The following is a 12,160-nucleotide window of genomic DNA, read 5'->3' on the forward strand; positions in this document are numbered from 1 at the left end:
CTGTGACTGAACGTCTGATCAGCGCTCTCACAAGATAGCCCTTGTTGCATTCTGGATTAACTTGAGAACAAAAAATGTGGTTTGGTCAACTGTTAAAGAATACTTGCATGAGTGAATAGACAAATATCCTTCTTTAATTTCGTTTATATTTGCAGAAGAAGTGAGAATTCACAAATTTTCTGTTCTTTGTTGATTATGGAATTTGAGACACCTTGGAAACTAGGAAAAGGGAGACTAAGGGGCCACATGACCGAATGTATTGGCACTTTTGCTTCAGACTTTTTGTAGTCAAGAAATGTATTTTTTTTTTTTTTTAATTTTTCAGGAAATGTAATATTTTCCAAATAAAGAAAAAAAAAATTAATTTTACCAAAAATATTTTTCCTCTTTTAGTTATATATACTGTGCTTCTAAATTATGTATAGGCTATAAAAACTTTTCACAGTCAATGGCTTATTTAAAACTAATATAGATTCATCGAAAACAAAGTTTATTTAAGTAATATTTGAGATACAATACATCTTGCCTCTTTTCACAAACTTTAAAATGCATTTAATGTAGTTCGACCAAAGTTTTGAAGTTTCGTTTTTCATTCATCTGATTTTAGTAACTCGTAAATGTTTTAGAGTCGATTAATACTGCAATTCACGCATTAATACGCGTAAATAATTCACTTGATATATTAGTGTGGCTATCTTTGATCAGTTACATCTGTGACGTCAAAACAATTATTAAGCAATCACCAATCGCTTCATTATGTAAAGATAAATTATTAAACTTAATATACTAAAAATAAAAAAAAATTCACATTTATCTGATAAAATCGTAAAGAGTAAACAGGTTTTCCTTATCAAAACCCGTTGAAGTAGTTAAATACACACTGCTGTTACTACTGCGGCGTTTCCACACGGAACTAACAACTTTCTAAACGTTTCATATTGTATATGATAGCTCTACCAAATACGGCCACTCTTAGTTTTGTGCTGCTATAGAGCTATTTTTGCACCCATAGCTACCATTCTTGTTACATACGATCTACTAAATAAATCATCACTGCTCGTAGGAAGGTAACGTCAAATGAAATTTCATTTTAAATTCAACGAACGAAATAAACTGACTCGAAATTTTGATAAAAATCTAATTGTTTCAGGAGAATAAGGTAACGTTTGTTGAACATGACTGCTGCAATTTGGCTGTGGAGAATTCTTTTCCTTTCCTCCCAACTTCTAATATCTTGGACAGAAAATACTAAATGTGTGAGTAACGATGTATATACAAAACTCAAAGAAGTAGACAAACTCATCCATCAGAGTAAGTTTTCTAAGCTGTTTTCTAATTTAGCCAATTAATTTTATAAATTAATTTCATACATTTGTCAGTCATAGGATTTCCTCCGGAAATAAGTCAAATACCGACGGATTGTACCGATATTAAAAAGCAGGGTAATCAAACGTCTGGCATTTACAAAATAAGAATAATGAAAAATGAAACAACTGCTTTTTGTTTCAAAGTGTATTGCGATATGGAAACAGACGGCGGTGGATGGACGGTGAGTACAAATAAACTGCTGTGTTATCATCACTTTGTTTAATAGCAATAAACGCTTTAATTTCGCAATTACAGCATACTTTCGATTATCCGGGTTAAAGACGGGGAAATCATTCACTGGAAATCGAAAATTTATTTCTTATAAAGAAATAGTTTGGACAGTGTTCATCAGAAGCAGTAGTTCACAATTTTTACCTTTTCTGCTCTGTTTTATACAACAGAGGAAAAGTATGGTGATCGTATAAAAATATGACTTCGTAGAGTTATTCATTTTTGAACCTGATATTTTTAAACGTCGGGAATTGCAAAAATATTCGAGAATTTTTATTGTATGTAAGGAATGTTAGTGTGAGGGGTGGATTTTGTTCATCCTGTTTTAAGCTTAATAAGTTTTGTGTTTTTTGTCGAAAATGTCTGAAATTTTACATGGAGGTTTGTGTATTAGGGGAATGACGTTTTTAGATGTTTCTGGTTAAAATTCGACGAAGTAACGAGATAAAAAAGACTCGTGTATCATATTTGGAGTAGGGCCAGACTTAACGACAATTTTACTCGTTATTGGCATTTACAATTGTGTGAGATCCGAAGCATGTGCAAACCCAAATTTTTTCGTTCTTATAAATTTTCGACATATTGTACCTAAATTCGTCGCTCAACCGTTAAAATAATATCGCAGGAAAAAGGGATCAAATATCTGTTCAATAACTATTAAATTTTAAAACCTTTCTTTTTGAATGTAAACGTTCACCCATCTAAACACTTATTCTCATACTGTAAAAAAAGACTTAAAGTTTACAATTGAAGACCGATTTCATCATTTTATTTTGGTCCCTGAAACACCTTTCAACCTCCACACCTGCTAAAGTAACCTTTACCTTCGACAACATTGAATCACATACATTTTCCCAGGCATAATCAATATAAACCCGTTTCATCCCCCCCTTCGGGGAGTCTCTAACGGCCGACCAGAGACAAGCCAGACCCTACTGAGGAGCTATCGTCGAAATTTTTACTTATTGCAGTCCACGATGTTCAGTCGCGATTTGTCTTCACTCAGTGCCTCCAGCTACGAACCTCCGAACTCTCGTGGGAATAATCAAGAGGTATGAACTCGAGCGTTGAAACTTTTTCTCGGCTCTTTCATAGTATTCAAAAGTTAGGAAAAATCTCGATAGCCATCCGATGTAGATATTTTGTAGATAGCCATTTGTTATATAATAAATCTTTGTTTTCCTTGTTCAATAGTGTCATTTGCCCGTTCATAACCTACGCCTTAACGACGACCCCTCTTATTTCCTCCAATAGACCTGACAGAAACAAAAATTAATCGGGATTAAAGAGCGTAAAACAGCCACCCTCTGGTCGTACCTTTTTTTGTCGGCAACAGGTTTAACCAACCTGTTGCCGACAAAAAGAGGTACGACCTCGCCATACCTCCGGGCAGCTACCCACCATTGTTCATATAACCAATTCCTACTCTGAAAATTAAGCTTTTTGCCATTTTATAACAATTAAAACTATAAAAATATTTTAAATAAAGTATCATAACGGTTCATAAAGTATCAGCACCGACACACACGGTTTTAAATGTTGCCGAGAAAGTTAAGCGACGTTTTTGCTACATTTTTTATAGAAAAGCCATCGTTTGTTTACACGAAGTTTTTGTAACAAACATTTTTTTTGTTTGACAGAATTTTTGTTCGGCCAATTATGTGTAAAAAAGGATGCTGCGTGATTAATCCGCACACGAATAATCGGCAGCGAACTGTATTTTACGAAAAAATTCCCCTTTTTATGTTCAAATGAAGTAATCGAACCGTGGCCAGAGTCGACCCCGCGTGTATGATAAAGGTCTTCCTTGTTTTATCATTGTAAATACATCTGTGAAACTCGATTACGTTAAATATATTCGACTCGAATACGACATTTTAAAATAACTGATGGCAGAAAAACCGCAATACCTTATTGAAATGTTTAAAATTTGTTAAGAAATATTGTTCGTTACTTAGTTAATTTCATATTATTACGTTTAACTATACTAATTACATTTAAAAGGTATTCCAAAGAAGAGGAGATTTTAAACAACCTGTTTCCTATTTCTATAAAGATTGGAAAAGTTATGCCGAAGGATTCGGAAAACTGGACGAAGACTTTTGGTTAGGTAATCAATTCTAATTACACATGTTTATTCATTTGTTCAAATTTTAGCTGGTGAAACAAGTTTACTAAATACCCGAATGCATATTTCAGGCAATGAAAAATTATATTATTTAACAAATCAAGGAAACTATTCTCTCAGAATTGATATGAAAGACAAAGAAGATAATACTTCATACGCTCAATATCGAGAATTTAGAATTGGGAATGAAGAAAATTTGTATAAGTTACATGTAAGCGGTTATAGTGGTGAAGCTGGTAAGTTAAAGTTCGCTTAATAATTTATTGAAAGTTAATTGATAATTAAAAAACATTATTTAAAAAATTTTTGTCATTTATAATAAATTAAATATGATATATCATTATGTAACTACTAATACATACACGCCTTAAAAGTAAAATGGCAGCACTACTAAAGAATGCACATAGCCCAACCAGGTACAATATACTACATATAGTTGCTATGACCATGGTTACAGCGCACTTTGTGGCAACGACGGGTAATATCACTCTTACATAGCGAGTTACAATATTATAGCTGGTTGTATTTACGCAACCCAAATGTCACACAATTTGACTAAAAATAAAATGGAGGACGTGTATTCAATGTTTTTCAAATACGGCTTTGCTTCAGGCACATTGCAGAACCGGTAGGAGTGACAAAAATATGCAAATGATTTAAAAAAACAAACAAAGACATGGAACAGACACCCGTTTATTCAGTAACGAATATAATTCTCAAGAGAAGCTAAAAGCCGATGCACCGCATAATATATAATCTACTACTGCCGAATTAAAAAGTTTCATGATTAGTGTGAAAGATAGAAAAATTAAACCAATCATTATCTTCCTAAACTTCGAAAAGGACGTAGTACTAACAGTTAAAATAATTTTAAAAATCCGGCAACGAGTTACTTAACTACCCTGGAAACATCTGTTACGATATTTTATTACAAAGAACTGTAAACATTTTTAACTATTTTTAAATGGCAAAAAAACTTAATTTATAATGTACGCTGGGTTATATAAAAAATTGTAAATGCTAATAACGAGTAAAATCGTTATTAAGTCAGACACTACTCGACATGACACTCGACTCCATTTGTAACCTCACCTAATGGTCCAAAAATGTAAAAAACTAGAGAGTTCATTTTTGACAGATTGCCATACTTTCCCTCTGTTATATATAACAGCTGGGAAAATAAATAAAACTTATTCGAAAAGTCAAGAAGGATGGAAATGGATTGATCGTGTACAGCAGTTTGGCAGATCACCCATGTATATGGGTAATCTGTCAAAGGGAATCTGTGTCCAAAAATATTCTATGGGTTACTCACTCCTATTTAGATTTTACTTACATGAAGAAAACGTGAAATATGCCACGTCACCAGCCCGTTAGCGAAATGCAATAACACGACTATAATAACCGCAATAAGCTAATCTAATCAACGTTCTCTGGCTTTATCGACTTGTCCACAGATGAGCAAAACAGAAAAGACTTCAACAGAAAGCGACACATGGCAAAGAAAAGATAGATTATCCTAAAAGATACATGTATAAAAAGAAAAGATTGTGTACATCCGTATCGGAGAATTCATTTTATTATCAAAAAGAAACTTCAAAGTTTATACGAATTGAAAAAATAGATATATCGTGCAACAAACGCTATCTATATATTTTCTAAGAAATAGATTAATGCCATTCAGTAGATTGCACAAGTCGGTTTGTTGAAGGGAATTTTTTGTTACTAATTCTTCTAATTATAAGAGTTTAAAATACATTTTCTATTTCAAGTTGGTTAAATAAATATCATTTTGGGGTCATGATTACAGTTCGAAAAGTAACAGTGGTAATTTAAGGTATAATTCTTATTTTCAGAATATAAAATAATGATCACCTGTATGTCGATCCATAGAATATTCTTAATTTATTCTTTAATATTTGTCTAATTTTTAACAAAATTATTCTGGATATAGTCATATATCAGTGTAATATGTTTCATTGCTTTTACTTGTCTATATTTCAAATAATTTTGATCTAATTATAAAAACATTTTTATAAATAAATTTAGATAATTTTAGGACACTTTCATAATAAAAATTGTAATGAATTGCTTTTAGACCTTGGTATAATTAAATTAAATAAGAATCTACTAATGTGGAGTAGGACTTATTACATCAATGATAATAAACACAAACACTGAGGTATTAATGTAGTACATTTACTAAAACTAATGATGTGTACAGTAAAAATCGATTACACGAGTATAAACAATTAACATAAATAACCAAAATGCATTTCAGACTATTGGAAACAGTCCATCTTTAGTTGGTATCAATATAAAAAAGTTATTACACTTAACATTATACAATACAAACAAATCGCTATATAACGCTATGATCAGTGAACATTAAATGGGTAAAAAGAGACAGACGAAAGGCGGCGTCATAATGTCAACGTTTACGTCAAGGTAGCTTAACGTAGATGTTACTAATAATGTGCTCCACAAAAGTATAGAACTGCTGCAAGTTTACTAGACGAAGGTTAGGAATTACACATACGATGTAGCTACCTTTCTTATATTGTTCAGGATTTATAAAAACATAATTTGTCGAAACTTATAGTTTCTTATATTGCAGCAAATAGCATAAATTGTAAAAAGACTGATTTTCAGCGCTATAAAAGTAGAGAATCGAGTAAAAATAAATGCAAAAAAAAATTATATACTGTAAAATAGTTTAATTTAGTAATTTATTTGCGCACCTTTTTTTTACTGATAAGATCGAAAATGCAATTTGGCATGCTATCAACAATGTTTTTTATGATCGATGCTTCAAGGGAGTTCCAAACAGTGACAATTGCTTGTTTTAAGTGTTCAACATCGGTATACTAATGATTTTGATCATAAATTCGTTCAACCAGGATACCCCAAACGTTTTCTATAAAGTTGCAACCAGGAGAACAAACTGGCCAATTCGTTTATTTTCGTATCTCGTGATACATATATAGATGCATTGTCCTGTTGAAAAATAAGAGGAATTCTTCTGAATCTATGCTTGTATGGCAGCAATTTCTTCTCCAGAACTTGTTGATAGTGTGCACTGTTTATGCGACAGGTAACGAATGCCAAAACCAATTTTCTCAAGAAAAAACACCCAAACTATAACACTCCCACTACCGAAATTCCTTCGCGAGAAGTATTTGGGATTTTTTTTGTAAATCACGCCCATAGAACGCTAAATCATCTGCTCATCCAAATTAAATGTTTTTTCGTCCGAAAACATTATCTATACGACAAAAAGGTTGTTCTTTCTTGTTCTTTCATATTTTTTATTGAAAAATTCTTTTTCATATTTTTTATTGAAAAATTGAGTCGGGCAGCTTTGTTCCCAGTCTTAAGAGTAGGGGCACTTCGCATTCGAAACCAAATAATGTTGTTGTTGTTGCCGTGTAAAATCCTTCAGAACGGTTTCATGATGTACTTAAATACCTAAATTGTCCCAAATTTTACGGAATTAGTGCTGTGGAATTAGTAACGGCATTAATAATTCATTTGCGGTCTTGCAGGGTAAGCTTTGAAGGACATTCACTTCTACGCTTTGATCCATAATTTGCAGGATTTAAAAAATAATGCTGAACGATTTTTTCAAACGTTTGATGATGTTTGTTTCTGCCTGATGACTTAAATCAGTGCTTCTCAAAGCTTCAACTTGTCCTTCCGTAAATTCTGTAAAATGGGTACCACGAGGCATGATGAAAAAATACGTTCACACTTCAAATTTGCGAGAAAGATGGCGTTTCTATACTTATGTGGCAGTATAGAAATTGACTTCCTCGCTATTTCGCAGTCAGCCTGGACTGAGTTTCCTAAAATTATTGTGAGATCAGCGGATTAAGGGATTAATATTTATAAAATATTATAACTAAATATTTTATTTTCGATAAAATATTATTCACACAAAAGGATGTGCTTTCGTCGTTTCTGAAAGTGAAAGAAAATGAACTTTCTTTCTATGCCGACTTAACTCACTTTCATGTGATGATATATCAGTTTACCCTCTCTGCACTCGTTACATATCTCGTGCGTTCCTTAGACGCTATTGAACAGTGGTCCCAATAAATAGGGAGTTTTCCTGCCATTCCGGGCAGTTCGTCAGCAGTTCCTGAGAGTTCGAACCTGCCACAGAGCAATAGTTAATGAAAGGTTCAATCTGCCATAGGGCGCAGATTTCGATGGGTCCGAAGTCGCCATAATAGATAGATCACAAGAAGAGACAGCAACATAAAAGTCGGCAAATACCTTTTTATGCACACATAAAACCTACGCTTCAACATCCACATTTCTCTCCCGATCTTCTTTCAATGTAAAGAACGTACATCAACCGAAGACAAGAACAAGCCTCATAATGTAAAGGTAGTATAATTTGATAGAGCTATGTAAATTCTCACGCGCATGAATTAACATAGAAATATATTTCGATTTCTCTGTATATTGTATGTCTATTCCATTTGCTTATCAAATATTCTTATTGTTATATAATGGCTGGTCAAATAGTCTCGAACTTACTTGCGACTCTACTAAACTGAATTGTAAGATTCTTTCATTTAACATTTATCATAGTTTTTGTTTCGTGTGTTAATTCGCTGATAATCGATTAACTGGTGTCAGTCCTGACGTGATCGAGATCTTGCGATCTTAGATCTTGATTCGAACATTGTTCGAAATAGCCATCCTAAGAACATAGTGGTCGGATCTTACCGATTCGTGCCTAGTAAGTGGTCACCTCAGATCGCCACTTGACCCTCAGCTTGCCTCACATTATGTTATGTGCTGAATTACAGGTAAAAAATTTATTTCTATCTATTAGTTCATATTCTGACCTTAAAAGACCAATTATTTGAGTGGTTCTATACTTTTGTAGAGCACCTTCATAACCTTATTATATTTTATACCAACATAAGATGAACTACTTCCAATATTCCGAAATGCATTTTGGTTATTTATGTTAATTACTTATACCGTGTAATCGAGTTTTACTGTACACTCCTTTTGTTTTATTAAATGTACTACATTGATACCTGAGTGTTTGTGCTTATCATCACTGGTGTGATAAGTCTTCACTTATCTACTGCACCTTACCAGATATTTAGTAAATAGGAATTATCTTCTTTTTCTTCGGCGCTTTGAGTCTTTCTCATTCATTTAGACATGTTCAAAGCAACTTCAGCAGAGACATCGTATTCCTCCATATTACGTTTAATAGCCTTATTCCAGGTATTTCTAGTTTTTTTACTTCTTGCCCCTTCCATTGAAATTTCTAGCATTCTTCGTACTGGAGCTGTTTCTGATTGGCGTTGCAGATGCCGAAACCACCTTGGTCGATTTTTCCTCAAATTTTCTTCTAACTTCGTGATACCCAAGCTTCTCCTGGTCTATCTGTTTGCAATTTGTATTTAATATTTATAATAACAATAAATAACGCTTCTATCCTACAACTTTAATTTACATTGAATTAGTTATTCTAATAAATAGGGTTGTAACAAATTGCAGAGTCACATCAGGGCTGACTGGAATAAATAGACTAGATTTTACAGAAAATAGCCTTTAATAACTAACCCCAATTAAATTTTGGTAAGTATACATTTTTGATACAAAGAGCTTTCATCAATTTCCATACATGCAGTACAACACCAACATACATTAATACAATCATTACACAAGTAGTGAACCAAGACAAAAAGGTCATATATTTTATAGTTATTAATGTATGTACAGGTACGTATGTATGTATTAATAACTGTATTAATGTTTGCTGGTGTTGTAATGTATGTATGTAAGTTGATGAGTAATCTTTGTATCCGAAATGCATTGTTACTAAAATTTGATTAGAATTATTAAAAGATTATTTTTTGTAAAATCTAGTGTGTTTATTCCAGTCAGTCCTGATGTAATAAGATCTCCAACTTATTACAGCCCTATTTGTTAGGATAAATAATTCAACCTAATATCTTTAACGGACTTGTTTTTCTTTACTGTAACATCGGTATTTCATAATCTCTTTGTTCTGCTACACATTGCCTGATAGAGCCTAGCAGAATCAGGCATAAACTTTGTATATTTCTTAATAAAATTGAAATGAATTAAAATCGAATTCTTCTTCACCTTATTTTTCCAAGTAACATCATTCATCTCTCTCAGCATCTGTATTTCTGCATCATGCACTCTCTGTACCTGCAATTTCTACACAGCCCAGCATTCTGAACGTATAACATTGCAAGCCTATTAACCATTTCATAAAATTTTGCTTTTAATTTTAAATGCATTCTTCTGTCACGATGTACTTCAATAATTCTAACCATTTAGTCCAGCAAGTACTTTATCCACACTTTCCGAATTAACACATTAGTAAAGTTTGTCATTTAATTTAACTTAAGCATATTAAAACACGAAGTTTTGAATGTCATTTATATTACGTAAATGACAATTAACACGGTTTTTATTAATTAATTTGATTTTGATTCGACTGCGGCGCTTACCGAAAAACTGAACTTGTACCTTTCCCGCATGCACACTGAAATGTAATTTAAATAGCTACTCTATCGATGATTTATGGCGTGGTGTCTAATAATGCGGTGATATTAGAGGTATAGGAACGTAGGAAGTATAAAAAAGTTGACTGATAGTCAACTTCCTATACATTTTATGGTAAAGAATGCCTTATGCGCATGAATTTTGATTTAATAGAACTTTAATAAATAGAAGCTATAAAATAGTACATCGTGACGGAAACTAAAATTTAAAATTCAATGTAGAATGTGAGATATCGAGATCAATGTTCACCTCATGTTAAGCCAATGAGAAAATTTTGCATTGTAAAACATATACAGTACAGTGCACGCTACACGACAATCCAAACACGGCAAAACCCTTGTCAAAATATTAGACCAAACTTATTTATTTGGAAAACTGAAGCAAATTTCCAAGAACAGAAAAAAAGAAGCGAGATGCGTAAACTGCTTAGTAAGATTTATTTTCTACTGTTAAATATTGAAATGGTAAGCATAAAGCTTTACTACCAACTTCACAAACCTTATTATGTAAGAAAAGTTTTAGAAGAGAGGTGAGAATCGACTGCTTATGTACTGTGATGAGTCACTTTAATTTAGCGCACACTTGATCTTACTTGAGTTCACAAACAGTCACTGCGCTTCAGTCGGGGGGAAGTTCGCTTTTCGTAAAATCACTACATCCTTCAACGTCATGATCGTACTGTATTATAAATTATTACAACATTATAAATTATTGTTTTGCAAATTTCTTAAATTTTAAATGTTAGTAATAATTACGCCATTAAATATTTTATAAAAGTCATGTATTTTAAAATATTATTACAATGAAAATTAAAATAATAATTAAAACGCTTGCTTTTTTGTATATTACAGGAGATAGTCTTATACATCACACCAACATGTTTTTCAGTACATTTGACAGAGATAACGATAAAGCAAATACTACTAATTGCGCCCAATATTACGAAGGTGCATGGTGGTATACCAAATGCCACTATTCGAATTTAAACGGATTATATTTGAATGGCAAGAACGAACTGAAAGGCAAAGGCATAGTATGGTACACTTGGAAAGATTTATATTATTCATTACCCGTTGTTGAGATGAAGATTCGTCGTATATAAAATTAACTATGTTTGTATAAAAATATCAAATATGAAAATCATAAACGTATATTGTAGATATAAAGCGTTTTATTCAATAAACAATTAAGTAATATATATATATTATATTCTCTTTTTTCTAATCTCATACTAGAAAGCAATAGGAGTATTTTTTAACCTTTTGTGACAATGCGCGAAGAGCCCGCTTAATGCTTCGGCACCAGAAAACCGAAGGGTCGACATCGGGTGGGTGTAGACCGCAATAACAAATTCGTCAGGACTGACACCACTGTGTCTTTATGGACAGATTCATTTTTTTTTCCTTTCATCCTAGAGGTCAATAGTAGCACTCTTTACCCTTTCATATGGAAGATTCAATCAGGCCGGGGTATGAGCACAGTCGGTAAGGGACTGATTAACATTGTCATAACCGGTACACAACTAAGAAGAAATTATCGTGATTCGATACTCTACAGCGTCAGATTGAACCTTCAATTCTACGAAACGTAAAAGTTTAACTGTCCCATCAGATATTCCTTAACGTTTTAATACCACATTTCGAATTTCATCCGGGCCTTGCATTTAAATAATTTTTTGTGGGCTATTTGATTTCTGTTCTCTAAATTTTTGTAAGTGCTTTTTTGAACTTTTTATTTAAAAAAAAACTCTATAATATTATGGAGCCTAAAAAGAGGAGTGTCAAGAACTGTGCTCACCGTAGAAATCAAGTAAGAGATAATAGCCAAGGAAAAAAGTGGGCGCAAGATGTCTAATGTTGCTAG

At 32.7% G+C, this 12,160-nt stretch overlaps 1 protein-coding gene across 1 annotated transcript; it reads left to right on the forward strand.

The window, feature by feature from the left end:
* The first annotated feature begins 870 nt into the window (after nucleotides 1-870).
* LOC111612932 (techylectin-5A-like) lies at nucleotides 871-11,820 on the forward strand. Its single transcript, XM_023354221.1, has 6 exons — nucleotides 871-1,067; nucleotides 1,151-1,311; nucleotides 1,380-1,549; nucleotides 3,604-3,709; nucleotides 3,799-3,963; nucleotides 11,149-11,820. The coding sequence occupies exons 2-6, from the start codon at nucleotides 1,176-1,178 to the stop codon at nucleotides 11,397-11,399; spliced, it is 828 nt and encodes a 275-aa protein (XP_023209989.1). The 5' UTR covers nucleotides 871-1,067; nucleotides 1,151-1,175; the 3' UTR covers nucleotides 11,400-11,820.
* The last annotated feature ends 340 nt before the right edge of the window (nucleotides 11,821-12,160 follow it).

The sequence above is a fragment of the Centruroides sculpturatus genome, unplaced genomic scaffold (assembly GCF_000671375.1).
Source record: "Centruroides sculpturatus isolate CEXI.00-Female unplaced genomic scaffold, Cexi_2.0 scaffold1844, whole genome shotgun sequence".
NCBI classification, from domain to species: Eukaryota; Metazoa; Arthropoda; class Arachnida; order Scorpiones; family Buthidae; genus Centruroides; species Centruroides sculpturatus.

What these genes read in the sequence shown, in the direction of transcription:
- LOC111612932 (XM_023354221.1), top strand. Translation starts at nt 1,176, where the DNA reads ATGACTGCTGCAATTTGGCTGTGGAGAATTCTTTTCCTTTCCTCCCAA. An exon ending in AGACAAACTCATCCATCAGA is followed by an intron (nt 1,312 to 1,379) that starts GTAAGTTTTCTA and finishes TACATTTGTCAG; the next exon opens with TCATAGGATTTCCTCCGGAA. An exon ending in CAGACGGCGGTGGATGGACG is followed by an intron (nt 1,550 to 3,603) that starts GTGAGTACAAAT and finishes TACATTTAAAAG; the next exon opens with GTATTCCAAAGAAGAGGAGA.